Below are 21317 nucleotides of genomic sequence, written 5' to 3' on the forward strand. Positions count from 1 at the left end.
ACCCCATTCCTCAGACTGTTATGTTCATTATATTCCACAAATAAGTGAGATCATATGATACTTGGGTTTGACTGTTTTTATAAAGGATCATAGAATAAATGTTTTTAGCTTTACAGTCTCTGTTACAACTACTCGCCTCTGCCAATGTAGTGTGAAAGCAGCAATAAATGATATGTAAATGAACGAGCATGGCCTTGCTCCAATAAACCTTTATTACAAAAACAAGCAATGAGGTTTTGGAACTAGATAGAGGTGGTGATTGTACGCCATTGTGAATGTATTAAATACCACTGAATCAGTCACTTTAAAATGGTTTGTTTTGTTGTATGTGAATTTCACCTCAATAAATTATTTTTTAAAAACACCCATTATCAGCAGATTTTTATTAGATGGAGGATAACGAGGGCTGGCTCAGAGGAAAGTGGTGACAAGTGACAAGCACTCCTCCACAGAGGACAGGAGGCATCACTGGCTGTGGGATGGATACTTATATCTAAGGGGTAGGGTCTCCTGTTTAACTTGGCACTCAGTATCACCAGTGCTGGCATGAAAGAGTATGCAATGAGCTAGTTCAGCTTGGCTAAGAGTTCTTCTAGTTCTGGTCGAGCTTTGAACCGTCCCTTGAAGTCTTCTTCAGTGTGCTGGGGAGAAGAAAAAGAAAATAAGTGGGAATTATTGAAAAGCTTTCAGTTATTCAAATATGCACAGCATCAAAAAAGGATCCACCATCCGGCTCTATAGAGAAAGAATCAGATTCAGCTAACTTTTATTGTGTGTACAAGACTTATATTGGGTACCAAGGATTCAAAACTGAATTAGACTTTCTCCCTGCCTTAAATTAACATATGGTCTGGTGAGAGAAAACAGATTTATAAAGAACTAATGTCAAAAGTCTGTAAGTATCACAATAGAAGCACTTAAAAAAGAGAGAGAGAGAATGTCAAAATTCTCCACTTCAAATAAGAAATAACAGACATAGGGATTGGAATATTTCAAGTCAGCATGACCAGCACATTTTCTCTTTATATACAGATCTACAGTAATAAGCAGAGGCTTAACTAGCATGTATTCAGAACAAGGGAGCTGCATGAAGCAAATGGGATCAGTCTAAGATGACCTGATGTATCTGTGTCATAATAAGGATCATCATGGTAACATGATGAATATTTAGGCTAAAGTTCCTAATGTATTCCAAGTTTTCCATGGCAAACTTCCTTCTGATTGGCATTCTTTACTGAATATATTCAGTCAAGGTATAGTAAAGCCTCAAAGATCCAAGAATCTTTTCTCTAAGGTACATTTCCCTATTTGTTATACTATTTCCCTGATTAGTTATACTGTACATGATCTTAGATGATGCTCTCTCTGCTACACAACTGCCTGAGGGAGAGAATGTTGAGGTGTAATGGGCTCACCCCTAACATCAGAATGCTGTGATGGATTTCAGCTTGTGGTCCATAAAGCATCATCCCTGAAGAGCCAGAATAATGATCACAGTAATACCAGCCTGCACACCTTTCCTGATTATTATCTGGGCTAACTTATCCACATTTCTTTGTTGTTTCTAGAGCCAGGCAATCTAGATATTTTGAGCACAGGTGGTCCATCAGGAGACCTCTTCTCAAACTAGCACTTACCTCCTTCACTGACAATTTGACTCCCTCCGGAAGATTGCTTTGGATTATTTCCAAGAAAATCTCTGCAAATGTAGCACTCAAACCACTTATCTGAAAAGGAAAGAAGATGCTCTAATAGAGGTGCTAAAAGCTAGGTGATTGGGAGACATGGCATGGGCTCAAATGTCAGCTCTAGCAGAGCTAGACGGCCTTTGGGTGAAGGATTATCACCAAGAGCTGGTTTCGGAGCTCAGCCTCTACAGGATTTCTCTTGCTCTCTGCCAATGTGTCGGCTTGCTGAGGTCATGGCCCATATCTGCTCCTGTAGGCAATGGATGTCATAATTGGACCAAAAAAGTTATCAAGTCCAGGATGACTTTCTGATTCAACTCAAGTTAACCCACATAAACCAGATGTGACTGGTGTCAGACCCTGTGCTGAGAATCCAGAGGTGAATCAGATGCATGGTAGAAGGGTATGAAGGGGGCTACAGAAACCCACTAGAGAAGGACCTACCTAAATTAATCAGAGGAGGTCAAAGAAAGCATCCAAAAGAGGTAATATCTGGGTGGGGTGTTGAAGAAAAACAGGAGTAATCTGGGAGAATTCAACAGCAGTAGGAGTTTTCAAGGCATAGCAAGCAATATTCAGTACAATGTGAAGGTATAGCCTGTACTAGGGAATTAAAACTAGTTCCATGTGTAGCTGGAATGAATGGGGTATGAAGAAATGCAAGAGAATCGTGAAGGCAGTTAGGTGCTAATCTAAAGAGTTCAAACTTCATCCTATGAGCCTCAGTGGCAAATTAGATCTGTTATAAGATATATCTCAAATAATTTATTTATGATAATATTTATTTAAAAATTTGTTTTCTTGTTGGTTTTAGAGAGAGAGGAAGGGAGAGTGAGAGATAGAAATATCAATGAGAAAACATCGATTGGCCGCCTCCTGCATGCTGCCCACTGGGGATTTGGCCCACAACCTGGGCATGTGCCCTGACCAGGAATCAAATTGGTGACCTCACAGTACATGGGTTGATGCTCAACCACTGAGCCAGACTGGCTGGGCAAATCTTTGGCTCTTTAAATATTATCAGAAATAGCTCAGCTGGTGTGGCTCAGAGGTTGAGTGTCAACCCATGTACTATGAGGTCACCAGTTTGATTTCTTTTTTTTTTATCCTCACCCGAGGACATTTTTCCATTTTTTTTTTTGTTCAGATAGAGCGGGAGGGAGAGAGAGGAAGAGAGAGAGAGAGAAACATCGACGTGAAGGGACACATCGAGTGGCTGCCACCCGCACGACCAACCAGGGCTGGGGACAAACTGCAACCGAGGTACGTGCCCTTAGCGGGAACCGAACCCGGGTCTCTGTGGACCGCAGGCTGACGCTCCAACCGCTGAGCCAAACCGGCCAGGGCACCAGTTTGATTTCTGATCAGGGCACATGCCCAGGTTGTGGGCCAAATCCCCAGCTGGCAGCATGCAGTAGGAGGCCATTCGCGCTCTCTCGCTCTCTCTCTCTCTCTCTCTCTCCCTTCCTCTCTCTCTAAAACCAATAAAAAAATTTAATAAAATAAAATAAAAGAACCAAAGATTTTAAGTACTTTAATTATTTAAAAAAATTAACATAGAAGTACAGCTGGTGTAGCTCAGTGATTGAGCGTCGACCCATGCACCAAGAGGTCGCCGGTTTGATTCCCAGTCAGGACAAATGCCCAGGTCATGGGCCTGATCCCCAGTGTGGGGCATGCAGGAGGCAGCCAATCGATGTTCTCTCTCATCGATGTTTCTATCTTTCTCTCCCTCTCACTTCCTCTCTCTCTAAAATCAATAAAGGAAAAAAAAGTAACATAGATTTAAGATGTTACTACCTTAACATTCATTACCTTGCTGATATATTTCTTGAGTGGATCAAAAAGGAGTGATGTCCATTGGAATATTATTTGGCAATAAAAAGGAATGAAGTACTGATACACGCTACAAGGATGAACCCTGAAAATATTATGCTAAGTGAAATAAGCCAGACATAAAAGGCCATATATTGTACAATTCTATTTAAATGAAATGTCCAGAAGAGGTATAACCATAGGGGCAGAAAGTAGATTAGTGGTTGCTAGGAGTCAGGAAATGGGGAAAGACGAATGACTACTAATGGGTACAGAATTTCTTTTGGGGGTGATGAAATGTTCTAATATTGACTGGTGATGGATGCATAACTCTGAATATACGAAAACTCATTTAACTGTACATTTTAAGTGAGTAAATTGCATGGGAATAAAACTCTCAATAAAGCTCTTATAAAAAGGGGGGATGGAATGCCTGGCCGGTGTGGCTCAGAGGTTGAGCACTGACCCATGCACCAAGAGGCCGCTGGTTTGATTCCCAATCAGGGCACATGCTCAGGTTGTGGGCCCGATCCCCAATGTGGGGCATGTGGGAGGCAGCCAATCGATGTTCTCTCTCATCGATGTTTCTATTTCTCTTTCCCTCTTCCTTCCTCTCTCTAAAAATCAATAAAGGAAAAAAAAATTTTTTAAAGGGGGTGGGAATGATGTTAACTGAAATTTTAATAGTTCTGAGCACGCTCATGATGGTGTGGTTGTCACCCATCTACCTCTGCAATAAAAAGACGGAGAACCACTGCTAGAGCTAAAGGGAAGCCACTGAGGGGTTTTAAGCAGGAAAATGAAGTGATCACAGTGTTAAGAGGGTAGAGCAAAGTTGAAGAATCTAAAAGATATTTAGGGGTAGAAAATTTAGAATTTGGTGAATGAATGGGTATCAGAAAGCAAAGAAAGATCAAACATTAGGCTCAAATGTGGGGACAAGTCTATAAAAAAGGAACATCAGTTCCTCTACAATTAGTATAAGCACTGAGTGTAGAATACCTATGGAACATCCCAGTAGAGAAGTCTAGCAGACAACTAAATATCAGGTTTGAAGCTCAACCAATAGATCAGAACTGATCTAGGTGTTATCAGTATACTAACAGTTACTGAGATCAGGGGAATTAATGAGCTTACATAGCGGAAAGGTTTTACATAAGGAGAGATGGAGGAATCAAGAACTGAAACCTGTCCAGCCAGTGTGGCTCAGTGGTTGAGCATTGACCCATGCATGCACCAAGAAGTTGCTGGTTTGATTCCTGGTCAGGACACATGCCCAGATTGTGGGCCCGATCGCCAGTGTGGGGCATGCAGGAGGCGGCCAATTGATGTTCTCTCTCATCGATGTTTCTCTCTCTCTCTCCTCTTCCTTCCTCTCTCTCTAAACTCAATAAAGAAAAACAAAAAACAAAACGGAAACCTGCAGAACATCATCATTCAAGGGGCAGGTGAGAGGAAGAGATGGGCATGGTAGAAGGAGGGAAAATGGAGAGAGAGAAGAATCAAGGCAGGCAAATAGATTTCAAGTTTCTCCCAGAATGCCTACCTGAACCACTCGCTCATGGGTGGTAAGAACTGCATCCACAAACATTTTGCTGCCTTGGTCCTGCAGCCGTAACACCTCCATGGTTTTGGTGGGCATCGCATAACTGTGGAAAGGAAGAGTCAGCTATGGGGAGGGTTCTCTTAAGCCAGCTGCAACACTTCAGTCAGGGTAGTCCCTGAGTTCCACCACTACTGCATGCATCGTTCCTGGAATCTAGGGCTGTTAGGCAGGGCAAAGTAGTCAGAACCTCTTAAACCTTCTCCAGAAGTCTCTAAACTCCCTGAGAAGATAGAGGATGTCTAACACTTTTCTGCATCCCCAATCTTGCTTAATATAACACTCTGAATAAAAACTGGTGATTAATAAGTATTTGCTGCTACTAAAGAATAGCTAAAAGAATCACTAGGTATGCTTTGGAGACTAACTTTGGGTATTTCCCCTCTTCTGGTGAAATAAGGCCTGAAATCCAGATGTTTTAGAGTAGGATTTCTCAACCTCAACACTGTTGACATTTTAGACCAGATAATTCTTTGTTGTGGGGGAATGACCTACACACCCCTGACACCTACACACCAGATAGATGCCAGTAATACCCCCACCCCCACCAAGTGGTGACAATCAAAGTTATCTCCAGACATTGTTAAATGTCCCCTAGTTGAGAACCACTATTGTAGAGTCTATGCTCACTATAATCAGCTTCAGCATATCTCATGCTACAGTGGAAAGAACATTGGACTTGGGGTCAAATGTTGGTCCTGCCACTTATTAGCAATATTTACTAATCCTCTGAGAAGAGGATTACAATCTAGGCCTATATCACTAGATTACTGTGAGGATTAGGTGTGATGATGAGATAGGACTGATGGCTACACAGAAATATGGTAGTAGTGTTCATCTTATCAAAAAGTTAATCAAACTTAAGATAAATGGAATAATAATAACAGTAGAATTCCTGAATTTTCATGCTATAAAAAGCTTCATTAATTAACAGCAGGGGACATGGCCCTCTACAGATGGACTGCTACAAAAAAAAGTTTTATATAATGGAAAATGGATTTGATACATGACAGTCCATCCTAAATTTAAATGTTGACCCTGCCACTTACTACCTATTTGATCTTGGACAAATTAATTCACCTTTCTGAGTCTCAGATTCTTCAGCTATAAAATGAAGATAATAATAACTAGTTACAGGGTTGTTACAATGATTAAATAAGATTACATAGTAATTTTCCTGACATACTATGCCGACAAATGCCAGTTTCCTTGCTCTTACTAACAGTGAGTAAATGCTAGGTATTGCAAATTCTTCCAGGAAGCCTTCCTAAATAACATTCCCTTCCACTTTTCAGCACAATCTCTGCTTCCAGTTCAAATTTGGCAGTATCTGCCAAATTTATATGATACACACACACACACACACACACACATATACACACATACATATATAACATATATATATATACACATACATACATATATATACATTCATAGACTTATATATAAAATGATACATTCATAGACTTGTTATGGAAGATCAAGTAAAATAGCTATGTAAAAGCTTTCACTCTAAAATGTTACTTTTCTTTCTGTTTTTTTAATCCTCACCGGAGAATATTTTCACATTTATCTTTAGACAAAGTGGGAGGAGGGAGAGAGAGAGAGAGAAACATCGATTGGTTGCCACCAGCATGACCCCACCCGGGGCTGGGGGCTAACTACAAATGAGGTACATGCCCTTGTTCGGAAATTGAACCCATGACCCTTTGGTCCTTGGGCTGATGCTCTAACTGCTGAACCAAACCAACCAGGGCTAAAATGCTATTTTTCCTTTTTTGACATTCTGCAGATAAGAGTTGTCCATTCCTGCTACTGAGCATACATTTTATTCTTCAACCCTTTATCAAGATTTCATTGATTTGTTTATTTATTCATTCATTCAACAAACATTTACTAAGAGCCTGTTCTGTCCCAGGCACTCTGTGGACAATATATAGCCTGTGCTTTAAAGGAGTTCGCTAAAGCCCTGGCCAGTTTGGCTCAGCGGTTAGAGCGTCGGCCTGTGGTCCGGAGAGACCTGGGTTCGGTTCCCGCTAAGGGCGCATACAGTTTGTCCCCAGACCTGGTTGGTCGTGCGGGTGGCAGCCGCTCGGTGTGTCCCTTTCACATCGATGTTTCTCTCTCTCTCTCTCTTCCTCTTCCTCTCTCTCCCTCCCACTCTACCTGAACAAAAAATGGAAAAAGTCCTCGGGTGAGGATAAAAAAATAAAAATAAAAAAAAATAAAGGAGTTCGCTAAAGCCTTGACTGGTTTGGCTCAGCGGTTATAGCGTCAGCCCACAGACCGAAGATTCGATTCCCGGTCAAGGGCACATACCTGGGTTGCAGGTCCAATCCCTGACCCAGTCAGAGTCGTGCAGGAGGCAACCAATCAATATGTCTCTCTCACATCAATGTTTCTCTCTCTCCCTCCCTCCCTTCCATTCTATCTAAAAAATCAATGTCCTCGGGTAAGGACTAAAAATAAATAAATAAGTAAATAAATAAATAAATAAATAAATAAAGGGCCTTGCTAAGAGTGTTTTGTACAGACAGGTAAGCAGAAAATCTTCACTACAGTAAGACAAAGACAATAATAGGTTATGTACCAAATGTTATAGGGACAAGAAGGAGAGAAGGGGGAGCTCAGGGAAGCCTTCATAGGTGAAGTAGTATTGAGATGTAAAGAATGAACAGAGGTGTTTGCTCAAAGAAGTGCAGCAGTTATCTACAAAGGCAAGGGGGCATGAGAGGCTCTCAAAGAGAACCAACAGGAAAACCAGACATAGTTTGGTAAATAAATACTGGGAACTCTGGGCATTTCAAAGTAGAACAGGCCTTTGAGTAGTAAGAGTATAGAGAATTTTCCATTAGTGTCTATACTTTTCTGTATTTGCCAAATTTTCTACAATAAACATTACTTGGATGATGGCATAGTAAAAACAGGATGAAAGAAATGAAATAACTGAATTTCAAGAGTCAACCTAACATGACAAAGTAATGTTACTTTTTGGGAGTACTACCTGAAACAGGACAGAAGCGAGCCACCTATGGTGCTAGGGAACTTGGAATCCATGGACTCTACTATATAAGTTATATCTGCATTTTAAACAATGTAAGTGAACTTAAAAAGGAAAGAGTAGGCTTACAGAGAGTGATGCTGAACAATGCTGTTACTCTCCAAAGAGCACAGGAACTAGATCAGCTTCAGGCTTGGAAGCTGCTCCCAGAAGAATAAGATTTCCATCTCTTCAAGCACCTGCTCAGCAAGGGAAGCAGGCGAATTAAGGGACCTGCATGAGAGACCCCTTCCTCTCCTGTCCTCTCTTCTCCTAGGTTAGTTGCAGCTACAGCAAAGCAGACCATTTATAGAACAAAAGCCAGCACACTGCTCCTTTGCTCAATTCTATCTCAAGGTCAAAGCCTTACTCCTCACTCTCAGAGGAAAATGGATCATGATGAAATGAAAATCCGAAGAAAAATTTGTTTCATCTCTGAAAAGCTGGGCAGTGACAATGCCTAATAATATAATGGTCTGAAAACCTCAATCAATGCAGAGAAGTGAGTTGCTGAAAATAAGTATCTCTTTGTGCTCTATGCTATTTAGAGCAAAAAGCCAGGAAAGAGGCAAAAAAACAGCACATCATTCATTCTGCTGTTCTAGGAATCATGTCCATGCCTATTGGAACTCAATCGAAGTCAACAAATATTTGTTCATTGCCTATTATGTGTCAGGTACCAGGCAAGGTCTTAGGGTCATTAGACTGCTGATGGAGACAGAAACAATCCTTGCCTTATGGATCTTAAAGTCTAATAAGGAAGACCAGTAAAAGCCAAGTAATTACAAGGGTAAGGAATGACTGCTATGAAAGGGAAGTTATGTAATCTTCACTTCTACTAAATATATAATATAGGACCTAATTTAATGAGATTCTCTGAAGAAGTGACATTCAAGATTAAACCTAAGGAAAAAATAGGAGTTAGTTAGGTGAAGGGAAAAGAGTATTATAAGCTTTAGAGAACTTATGCAAAGGTCCTTAGGTGGATAGGGACAAAAACAAAGCTGGTGTTAATTGGATGGAGAAGGAAATATGAGTTAAAGCCCAGGCCATGGGGTACCTAGTAAGTCATGTGAGGACCTTTAATTTGATCCTAAAAGAATGGGAAACCATGGAAGGAATTTAAGCATGGGAATGACATGATCTTATTTCTATTCTTGAAACATCACACTGAAAGCTGTATGGAGAACCAGTTAGGAAGGATTGAGAATTTGAAAAAAAGTGGGTTCAAATCCAGACCTTGCTATTTATTAGGGGTATAATTATAGGCAAATAATAATAATAATAATAATAATAATAATAATAATGGCAGCCAAGAGTTGCTGGGAACTGTTGTAAACACTTTAAATATATTAACTCCCTTCATTTTTCCTATAGACTTTTTAGGCAGGTACTTTAATTAACACCATTTTTTAAATGAGGAAACTAAGACACAAAGAGGTTAAGTAAACTGCCCAGTGTTACACAACAAGAATATGGCAGAGCACAAATAAAACCTAGGTGGTCTGGCTCCAGAGCTGAGCTTTGATTCACTATGTACAAAATGCTTGTTTGAATTAAGTAACAATATACAAAAACTGTACTTAGCAGAGTGGCTGGCTGATAGTAGGTACTCAACAAATGCTACTGCCTTCTTGCCTTTATTCAAATGCAGCCAGAGTTTTTCACAGCTGGATTTTAAAAACAGCACCTTTTAAAAAGTTCTTCTGAGCCCTGGTCGGTTTGGCTAAGCAGTTAGAGCGTTGGCCTGCGGTCCAGAGAGACCCGCGTTTGGTTTCCGCTAAGGGCACGTACCTCGGTGCGGTTTTGTCCCGGCCCTGGTTGGTCGTGCGGGTGGCAGCCACTTGATGTGTCCCTTTTGCATTGATGCTTCTCTCTCTCTCTCTCTCTCTCTCTTCCTCTCTCTCCCTCCCACTCTGTCTGAACAAAAAATGGAAAAATGTCCTTGGGTGAGGGTTAAAAAAAAAATGACATAAAAGCACTATCATTGCCCTGGCCAGTTTGGCTCAGCAGTTAGAGCGTCAGCCCTCAGACCAAAGTCGCAGGTTTGATTATGGTCAAGGGCACATACCTTGGTAGCAGTTCGGTCCCCGGCCCTGGTTGGGGTCGTGCAGGAGGCAGCCAGTCAATGTGTGTCTCTCGCGTTGATGTTTCTCTCTCTCTCTCTCTCTCTCTCTCTCTCTCTCTCTCTCTCGACCCTTCCCACTCTATCTGACGATAAAAGGAAAAAATATCCTCGTGTGAGGATTAAAATAAAAGGATTATCATTAAACTTTAGGAAATGTACACCACACAAGTGGATTGTGCAGTCATACTGAAGAACCTGTCATTCTTTCAACAATGGCTTAATGTTCCCCATGTGGCAGGCAGGTCCTGTGCAAGGTGCTGAAGAAATAAAGAACACAGTCCTCATCTAGTCAGTGGGGAGGGGAGCTGACACATGAATAAACGATTACAGCCCAAAGCACTAAGTGACGTGACAGAGGTGTGTGTCAAGTGCTGCAAAAGCAACTGACTCTCTGTGGCATCAGAAATAGATAAAACACATCTTTAGGCCTAAAACAATTGAAGTACTATCTGCTGGGAGAGCTAAAATCACCCCTTATTATCAAGTCTTCCAAATTGCACATTTAGCACAGTTATACTCTAAGTTACAAAGGTTCAAAAGTTCAAATTTGGCTTAATGACTTAAAACAAGACCCTATAGAATTAAAAATACTGGAGTCAGGCAGAACTAGGTTAAATCCAGGCAAGTTACTAGTTCTGTGACTTTTGGCTATTCTGAGTCTTCGTTTCCTCATCTGTACAATGGGAATATACTAATATCTATCTAGTGAGCAAGAAAGTATAATTTTTGCCATATTCATATATATATATTTTTTTAAATAAAGATTTATTTATTTCTTTTTGGTGGTATGTGCCCCTAGTGGAAACCGAACCCGGGACTCTCTGGTCCGCAGGCTGATGCTCAACCGCTGATCCAAACTGGCCAGGGCGCCATATTCATATATTCTTGTCACAAAAGCAAACCACCCAAACTATTATTTATTAAATATTTTTCATTAAGTCAGCACACTTAAAAAATTAATTAAAAAAACAAACAAACTTGAGATGTTAAACAACTGGAACTCATGTTGCTGATGAGAAAGAAAATGGTACAGCCAGTTTAGAAAACAGTTTGGCAGTTTCTTATAAATTTAAACATACATTACACGTAACCATTTGACCCTTTAATTATACTCCTAGAGAAATGAAAACTTAAGTTCTCACAAAAATGTGTACATATTTATATTGGCATTATTCATAATTGCCCCAAACTGGAAACAACACAAATGTTCTTCAACTGGTGAAATGCTAATCAGCAACAAAAAGGAACAAACAACTTGATCCTGGCAACAACATGGATGAATCTCAGATACATTATCTTGAGTGAAAGAAGCCAGACTCACAAGGAAAAATACTGTATGATTCTACTAATATGACATTCTAGAAGACAAAAATTATAGGGACAGAAAATAGATCATTATTTGCCAGGGAATGGAGATATGGGGAGGGAATGACTACAAAGGCAGGAAGGAACTGCTTGAGATGATGGAAATGTTCTATATCTTGATAATGATGATATTTACTCTCTAATGTGTATATTTGTCAAAGCTCAGAAATTGTTCAGTAAGGGTGAATTTTTACTGTATATAAATTATATATCAATAAACCTGATTTTGTATTACTACGATAAGTGGAAAACTAGTATCAGCTGTCATAAATAGAAAGTAAGTTAAAAATAAATACAGTGAAAACAAAATAATGTTATAAAATTCTAGCTAGATTCTAGTGCTAGCTACAGACTTTGAGCCAGAGGTCCCCTCTCTGTCATAAAGATTAGGAAGTGCTAGAGTGGTGTTAAGAACATACCAGAACCACACCAAGAATTTCTCCTTGACATACTAAGTTGAATGAGAATTAAAAAGGGATGAGATTTCTCATCATATGATTTAATGTTATTTAAGGCAAACCACAGAACAGCCTACACTTTCTGAAACACTGAGATATGTAAAGTGGCTCAGTTGGTTGGAACATCATCTAGCACACTGAAAGGTCACAGGTGCAATTCCCCATCAGGGCACATATCCAGGTTGTGGGTTTGATCCCAGGTCGAGGTGCTGACGGAAGGCAACCAGTCAGGCCACGATCGATGTTTCTCTCTCACATTGATGTCTCTCTCTCTCTCTCTCTCTCCATCCCCCCTTCCCCTCTCTCTGTAATCAATAAGAACATATCCTTGGGTGAGGATTGAAATAAAAATTTTAAAGATATGTAGCCCGGCCGGGCTCAGAAGATAGAGCGTCATTCCATGGACTGAGAGGTCCCCGTTCGATTCCCCGTCAGGGCACATGCCTGGGCTATAGGCTCAATCCCCAGTAGAGGGCATGCAGGAGGCATCCAATTAAAGTTTCTCCCTCACATCAATGTTTCTATCTCTCTCTCCCTACAAAATCAATAAAAAAATTTTTAAAAAAAAAAAGATACATAAAGTACCTGGCCTAGAGTAGATAGTAAATGTCAGTTATCCTCCCCTACAGTTTTCCAACAAATCCAAAGAGTAAATGTGTTTATTTTTTAATTTTTAAAATTTTTTATTATTTATTTATTTATTTATTTATTTTTGGTATGTGTTCCTTGCAGGAACCGAACCCGGGACTCTGGTCTGTAGGCTGATGCTCCAACCGCTGAGCCAAACCAGCCAGGGCAAAGAGTAAATGATTTTAATTTTTTTTGTTAATCCTCACCCAAGGATATTTTCCCATTGTCTTTTAGATAGAGTGAAAAGGAGGGAGGGTGAGAGAGAGAGAGAAACATCGACATGAGAGAGACACATCAACTGGTTGCCTCCCCCACAACCCCAACTGGGGCTGGGGATTGAACCTGAGCGGGAATTGAGCTGAGACTCTTCAGTCCATAGGCCAATGCTCTAATCACTGAACAAAACTGGCCAAGAATGTTCTATATTTTTATTGTGGCAAAGTATATACCTAAAAAAGGGTGAATTTTATGGCACATAAATTATATCTGAAAACCTCATTTAACAATAACAAAGCAGAGCATGTAACCCACACCAAGAGTATTTCATGCAAAGGCATCCTTCGTACCTTTCCTCCACTTTAATGGAGAGATGGTTGCAGAGGTTGTGAACATATTGGGCATAACTCTCTACCAGGGCCATGTCATATGCAGTCATGTGAATGTTCAAAAGCCCATATTCATAATCTGTCCCCAAATTAATGGGTCTCACTTCTACTTTTCCCCTCTTCTTGGGCTAAACAGAAAACAAAAAGAGAAAGGTAAATCAAACTATTACACAAGAAATTCTATTCATACTATCAGATATTAAAACATCAATCTTTCATATAAATTTGTTTACCAGTTTTCTCTCAGGTTACCGTACCTACAAAATGAAGTTCTCCTGGAAAGGAGTGGGCAGCTTTCCTTGCTAGTCTGGGCTGTGACATCAGTCAATGAGAGGGAAGGGAATATTGCTGGCATTACTTTAAGATGAATACAAGTGACTGTCTTCTACAACGAACTTGTCTTGAGACTCACCTTTCATCTCTGGCCCCCAGTTCCCTAATTTTTAAATTGATGGGTTTATGCTAAGTAATAGATTCTTAATCTAGAACCCACAGAGGAATTTCAAGGAGTCTGTCAAGCCAAAATTTATATGCAAAATTTTACACATGTGCACATTTGAGAGAATTCTTAGCTTACATCAGAATCTTAAAGAAATCAATTGCACCCTGGCCGGTTTAGCTCAGCAGTTAGAGCGACGGCCCACAGGCAGAAGGGTCTCGGGTTCAATTACCTGGGTTGCAGGTTCCATTCCCCACCCTGCCCAGGGTCGTGCAGGAGGCAACCAGTTGATGTGTCTTTCTCACATTGATGTTTCTCTCTCTCACCCACCCTCCCTCCCACTCCATCTGAAAGTCAATAAAAAATATCCTCGAGTGAGGAAAAGAAAAGGAAGAAAGGGAGATCAATTACAAGGAAACTTAGCACTGGTTCTCTCTTTTTTTTTTTTTTTTTTTTAATCCTCATCTGAGGACATTTTTCCATTTTTTGTACAGATAGAATGGGAGGGAGAGAGAGGAAGAGAGAGAGCGAGAGAAACATCGACGTGAAAGGGACACATCGAGTGGCTGCCACCCTCACGACCAACCAGGGCCGGGGACAAACTGCAACCGAGGTACATGCCCTTAGCGGGAACCGAACCCGGGTCTCTCCGGACCGCAGGCCGACGCTCTAACCGCTGAGCCAAACCGGCCAGGGCTGCACTGGTTCTCTTTTAGCCCTCCTACCTTTAAACTTCTGCAATTATTTAGAGAGTCTTCCCTTTAAGAACTGAGAGATAGGTCCTGGCCGGTTTGGCTCAGCAGTTAGAGCATCAGCCTACAGACCAAAGAATCACAGGTTTGATTCTAGTCAAGGGCAAGTACCTCGATTATGGTTCAGTTTCTGGCCCTGATTGGGGCCTTTCGGGAGGCAACCAATCGATGTGTCTCTCTCACATCAATGTTCCTCTCTCTCTCCCTCCCTCCCTCCCCCCTCCCTTCTTCCCTCCCTCCCTGCCACTCTATCTGAAGATAAATGGAAAAATATCCTCCAGTAAGGATTAAAGAAAAGAATTGAGAGGTAGGAAAATTATTTTTTTTTCTACTTTTCCCTTTCATGTAAGTATTACTTCACTATATATCAACGTATGCAAGCTGCTGTTAAGTTAAAATGATGCCCGGCTGGTGTGGCTCAGTGGTTGAGCATTGACCCACGCACCAGAGGTTGCTGCTTTTATTCCCCATCAGGGCATGTGCCCAGGTTGTGGGCCAAATCCCCAGTGAGGAGGCATGCAGGAGGTGGCCAATGGATGTTCTCTCTCATCGATGTTTCTATCTCTCTCTCCCTCTCCCTTCCTCTCTCTCTCTCAAATCAATAAAGAAAAAAGAATGAAAAGAAACATAAAATGAAGCCCTGGCCAGTATGGTTCAGCGGTTAGAGCATTGGCCCGTGGACCAAAAAGTCTCGGGTTCTAGTCCAGTTAAGGGCACGTATCTCAGTTGCAATTCATCCCCCCTGGCCCTGGTCAGTGTCATGCAGGAGGCAACCAGTCAATGTGTCCCTCTCATGTCAATGTTTCTCTCTCTCTCCCTCCCTCCATCCCACTCTATCTGAAGATAAATAGAAATATATCCTCGGGTGAGCATTAAAAAAAAGTTTTTTTTAAAGTTAAAATGAGGCCTGGGAAAACAGATATTTAACACAACATAGATCAGGATCAAGTAAGTTTCTCAACTGGAAATAATCAAATCTAAATGCCCATCAAGAGGAAGACTTAGATAAATCATTGAACATCCATACACTAGTATATTATATAGCTATAAGAAGGAAAAAAGATTCTTTTTTTATTTAATTTTATTTATTTTTTATTCCTCACCCGAGGATATTTTTCTATTTACCATCAGATAGAGTGGGAGAGAGGTAGAGAAAGAGACAGAGAGAAACATCGATGTGATAGAGCCACATCGACTTGTTGCCTCTGTGTCACACGACCCGACCAGGGCCGGGGACGAACCACAACCGAGGTATATGCCCTCGACCGGAATCAACCCTCAACTCATTGGTCCGCGAGCAGACGCTCTAACCGCTGAACCAAACCGGCCAGGGCAGAAAAAGGATTCTTTATATACTGATATGGAAAAGCCTTTAAAACAAATTAGAGGATAAAAGCAAACTGAAGAATAATGTGTTCAGAATACTGTCATACATATAAAAAAGGGTAGATATGCCATACATATAAAAAGAATAGGTATGTGTGTGTGTAAATTTATTTGCTTGTATATCCAAAAAATATCTCTAGAAGGATGCACACAAATACTATATCATTAGCTGCCAGTGAGGGAACTGGATGACTGGGGCATAGAGGTGGAAAGGAGACTTTTTAACGATTTCCCTTCCATATTTTTTGAAAATTTTTATAATGTGAATCTTTTATCAATTCAAAATTAGAATCTTGAAATCTATATCTTAAAAATTTTAGTAAGAAAATTTTTGCAATATAATATTCACACTGAAAAATGCATAAGTATATGGCTCAATGAATTTTCACAATGTTAAAATATCTATATAATCAGTATCCTGAACAAGAAATAATACCAATACGGACATTAAAAAAGTCTCTTGGCCAGTTTGGCTCAGCAGTTAGAGCGTCGGCCTGAGGTCCAGAGAGACCCGGGTTCGGTTCCCGCTAAGGGCATGTACTTCGGTTGCAGTTTGTCCCCGGCCCTGGTTGGTTGTGTGGGTGGCAGCCACTCGATGTGTCCCTTCATGTCGATGTTTCTCTCTCTCTCTCTTTCCTCTCTCTCCCTTCCGCTCTATCTGTACAAAAAAAATGGAAAAATATCCTCGGGTGAGGGTAAAAAAAAAAAAAAAAAAAGTCTCTTGCCCCACAAATTGGTAACCACTATTCTGACTTCTAAAACCATAGGGTTATTTGCTTGTTTCTAAAATTAGCAAAAATAAAATGATACACTATATTCTCTTTTGTGTCTGGCTTCTTTCATTTTCTATTTACCATCAGATAGAGTCCATATGTTTGTAAGATTCATCATGTATTAAGTAAAACAACAGTTCTTTCCTATTCTATTGTAAGAATATGCTACAATTTATTTATCCTTTTTACTGTTGGTAGAAATTTGGGTTGTTTCCAGTGTGGGGCCATTATGAATAATAGGATTACTGCCAATGTTCTTGTATGCATTTCTTTTGGGGATATACCTAGAACCTGAACTACTGAGTTACAGATTATGCGTATGTTCATCTCTTTTTTTTTGTTTAAATTTTTTTCCCTTTATTGATTTTAGAGAGAGAGGAAGTAAAAGGGAGAGAGAGATAGAAACATCAATGAGAGAGAACATCGATTGGCTGCCTTCTGCATGCCCCCCACTGGGGATCGAGCTCACAACCTGGGCATGTGTCCTGGCCGGGAATCGAATTGGTGACTTCTTGGTGCATGGGTCTATGCTCAACCACTGAGCCATACCGGCCAGACCATATGTTCATCTTTAATAAATATTCTCAAACAGTTTTACAAAGTACTTTCCAATTTAGACCCCCACCAGAGTGAGTGAGAGTTCTAATTGTTCTACCTTCTTGCTAACACTTAGGAAACTTAGTATAGTCAGGTTTTCTAGTTTGTTTTAGCCATTCCATGAAGTAGTAATGAATTAGGTTTTAACTTGCATATTCTTGAAGTCTATTGAGCCTGAGGACCTTCCCATATGTTCATTAGCCATTTGGATGCTCTTTTGTAACTGCCTATTCAAGTATTTTGCCCATTTTTTAGATTGGGTCATTTGCCTTTCTCTTATCAATTTGAAAAGGTTCTTTCTGTATTATTGGTATGATCCTTTGTTAAATATACATGCTGCAAATATCTTCTCCCTTTTGGTAGTTTTCTCTTTTACTTTTTTTTATTATTATTATTCATTTGAAAGAGAGAAAAACATTGATTTGTTGTTCCACTTATTTATGCATTCAGTAGTTGATTCTTGTGTGTGCCCTGACCAGGATTGAACCCACAGCCTTGATGTATTGGGATGATGCTCTAATCAACTGAGCTACCCAGCCAGGGATGTATTTTCTTTGTTTTTGTTTTTTTCTTTTCTTTATTGATTTTACTTTTTATTTTAATTTTGATTTTTAAAATACATTTTTATTGATTTTTTAGAGAGAGAGGAAGGGAGAGAGAGAGAGAGAGAGAGAGAGAGAGCTAGAAACATCGATGTGAGAAAGAAGCATCGATCAGCTGCATCCTGCACACCCTCCACCGGGGATAGGGCCTGAAACCTGGGCATGTGCCCTGATCAAGAATTGAACTGGGACCTCTCAGTCCATGGGATTATGCTAAATCCACTGAGTCACACCAGCTGGGCTCTTGACTGATTTGAGAGAGAGAGAGAGAGAAAGAGAAAGAAACATCAATTGGTTGCCGCCTGCATGCGCTCTGACAGGGGATTGATTCCACAACCTGGGTATGTGCCCTGACCAGGAATTGAACCTGCCACCTTTTGGGGCGATGCTCCAACCAACTGTGCCACACCAGCCAAAGCCCCTTCTCTTTTTAATGGTGCATTTTGATGAGCAAAAGTTCTTATTTTTAATGTAATTCAATTTATTCATTCTTTTATGGTTATAGTGATTTTTGTGTCCAGTTTAAGAAATCTGTCTACCTTAAGATCATGAAGATATTCTATTCTTGGATGTTATCTTCTAGCAGTTTGATTACTTTAACATTTACATTTAGATCTACAGCTCATTTTTAAGTGATTTTTGTGTGTGATGTGAAACAGGAGTCAAGAGCCATTTTTTCCCCACATAATCACCAGTCCAGTTGACCCAGCACCATTGCAGTGTCACCTTTATCATAAGTGTCCATAAACACGTGGGTACTTTTCTGTACTTTTTATTCTGTTCCATTGGGCTATTTGTCTATCCTTGAGCGAAAACCATACTGTCCTAATTATCGGAGATTTATAATGTCTTGATATTTTGGTAGAAGTCTTTTTTTTTTTAAGAAAAAGGGGGGGGGGACCTGTAGTCACATGTCTTAAGTCATCCCTATCTAACAGATAACAGCTTAGTGGCTGCCACAGCAGTGGTTCCTGGCAGAGCACCTGGAATGGTTCTTTACATCACTGCTCTCCAGGTAAGTCTAAGAGAGCAGGGATCCAATATGGGGAAATAATGGGAGGATTCAGAAACAGTCCTTTCACAAGGTCAGTGATATTGATGACAGGCCTGATCTCACAAGGGTGTTCTGAGAACTGAAGAAAACACTGTAAACACTGTATATAAAGTGTTTAATACAATCTATATATCTATATAAATCTCTATCTCTGTATTTTTTTGCTAATCCTCACTCAAGGATATTTTTCCATTGATTTTTTTTTTAATTAAAAAAATTTTTTTTATCCTCACCCGAGGACATTTTTCCATTTTTTTGTTCAGGTAGAGTGGGAGGGAGAGAGAGGAATAGAGAGAGAGAAACATCGATGCGAAAGGAACACATCGAGAGGCTGCCACCCACACGACCAACCAGGGCCGTGGACAAACTGCAACCAATGTACACGCCCTTAGCGGGAACTGAACCTGGGTCTCTCTGGACCGCAGGCCGACACTCTAACCACTGAGCCAAACCGGCCAGGGCTCCATTGATTTTTTTTTTTTTAAATAAAGTGGAAGTGGCAGAGGAGAGAGAAACATCGATGTGAGAGAGACACATCGATTGGTTGCCTCCTGCACAACCCTGACTGGGGCCAGGGATGGAACCTGCAACCCAGGTACATGCCCTTGACCAGGAATCGAACCTGTGACCCTTTGATCCATGGGCCAATGCTGTAACAACTGAGCAAACTGGCCAGGGCTGTGGCACATATTTAAGCATTCAATAAACATTAACTTTTAATACTATTTTGATTCTCATATTCCTCATATCTAGCACAGGGCCTGGCAGAGAAAACTTGTAATGAAACTGTTTTAGAATAGGACAGCATTTAGAGATGATTTGTTCTAGTTCTTCATCTTTGCAGGGAAAGAATATAAAGCCCAGAGAGATTAAATAAGTCTCCCAGAGTCACACAGCTAGACAGGACAGATCCTAGGAACTAAAGCCCAGACCTCATGACCCCCAAGCAGGGACTTTTACACTGCAGCCTCTGCATTCCTGAAGTTCTTAACAGTGGTGTCCACTCCAGGGTCCTACTGTTGCAATGAGTGAGACGCCATCCTCTAGAGACCAACCATCAAGGAGCAGGAACTTGGCTCTCTCTTCTTCAGAGGCCACCACATCTATGGCCAGTGCACAATCTAGCACTGCAGTCAGATGTGTGAAGAAGAATGCTAATGGCAGAGTGCAATGGGGAGTGGCTGAAATTTTCCAGCAGAGGGGGAGGAGCTTTTCTGAAGCCTTTTCTTAACCAGGGAAAATGCCAGGGCTTTTCAAAGGTGTCCCTTTAGGGGAACAAAAAAAGAAAGCTGATTCCAGTATCCCTCTTGGCATCTCACTTGCTTTTCCGTGTTGGCCTAGATATGCCTGGAGCGATCCACACCATCAGGAGCCCATTGTGATATTATATTTCAGTTCTGAGCCAGGGCACAGAATAACCTGCAAGCGCCTGACTGCACAGAATTATCAGTCACTAGTTTCTATAATTTTATCTGCACAATCTTTCTCACATCCTTCCCTTCTTTTTTGTTATAACTGCCTGTGTTCAGGCCTTCATGACTGCCATGGAGAGTTATTAAAGATATCTGTGCAAGTGATATACATGACTAGAGCTATGTTTTGGGGAGGCCACCCTGACTTCACATGAAGGAGAGCCAGGCAGTAAAAGAAGGGAAACTAGGAGAAAGGTGGCAGGGAAGATGGACTACTCTCCACCATCAAACTTTGGCATCCCCGTGAATGACCCAGATTCACTTTAGGGTGGCCTGGGGTGGCCATTCTTAGATCCCTGTAGGATTGCACGATATTCCTCCTAATGGGCCATGGGATAAATTACTAAACCATTTTGTACAGAAATGTCCACATCATTACCCTGTTTTACAGACAAAAAACTGAGGTCCTCTAAAGGCATGTTACTTGTCCATGGTTACTGGGAAACTTTGCTGGGAAGGAGCAGATAGATAAAATAGTCTTACTAGACTCACAGGCTACGATAGCTGGAAGGGATCTTAGAGATAATTTAGTCTATCCTTTCTTCCCTTCCTAATTTTACACAAGGAGGAAGTGGAGGCCCAGATAGGTGAAATGACTGGTTCAAGGTTACAATAATAAGGAAATGACAAAGGTAACCACTTTATGTCTAGCAGTCCGGGCTCTCTCTTCTAATTTCTACAAATAATACGTCACTACAGGGGGGCATCCTCCAGGGTGGGAAAGTTGGGAAGGAATTGTATCATACTAATCTTCAAATGAAAAGGCTGATATGGCCCTGGCCAGTTTGGCTCAGCGGTTAGAGTATCGGCCTGCGGTCCGGAGAGACCCGGGTTCGGTTCCCGCTAAGGGCATGTACCTTGGTTGCAGTTTGTCCCCGGCCCTGGTTGGTCGTGCGGGTGGCAGCCACTC

General features: G+C 40.9%; 1 protein-coding gene across 1 annotated transcript in view; it reads right to left on the reverse strand.

The window, feature by feature from the left end:
• Positions 1 to 240: 240 nt before the first annotated feature.
• MRPL48 (mitochondrial ribosomal protein L48) overlaps positions 241 to 21317 on the reverse strand; it is a 60625-nt gene continuing 39548 nt past the window's right edge. Inside the window, exons 5-8 of the mRNA XM_036258394.1 lie at positions 13294 to 13460; positions 5050 to 5152; positions 1638 to 1727; positions 241 to 641 (exon numbers count right to left, since the gene is read on the reverse strand). Of these exons, the coding sequence (XP_036114287.1) occupies positions 567 to 641; positions 1638 to 1727; positions 5050 to 5152; positions 13294 to 13460 (435 nt within the window). The 3' untranslated portion in view covers positions 241 to 566. The remainder of the gene's footprint in view (positions 642 to 1637; positions 1728 to 5049; positions 5153 to 13293; positions 13461 to 21317) is intronic.

Source organism: Molossus molossus, unplaced genomic scaffold (genome assembly GCF_014108415.1).
Source record: "Molossus molossus isolate mMolMol1 unplaced genomic scaffold, mMolMol1.p scaffold_m16_p_13, whole genome shotgun sequence".
Lineage (NCBI taxonomy): Eukaryota > Metazoa > Chordata > Mammalia > Chiroptera > Molossidae > Molossus > Molossus molossus.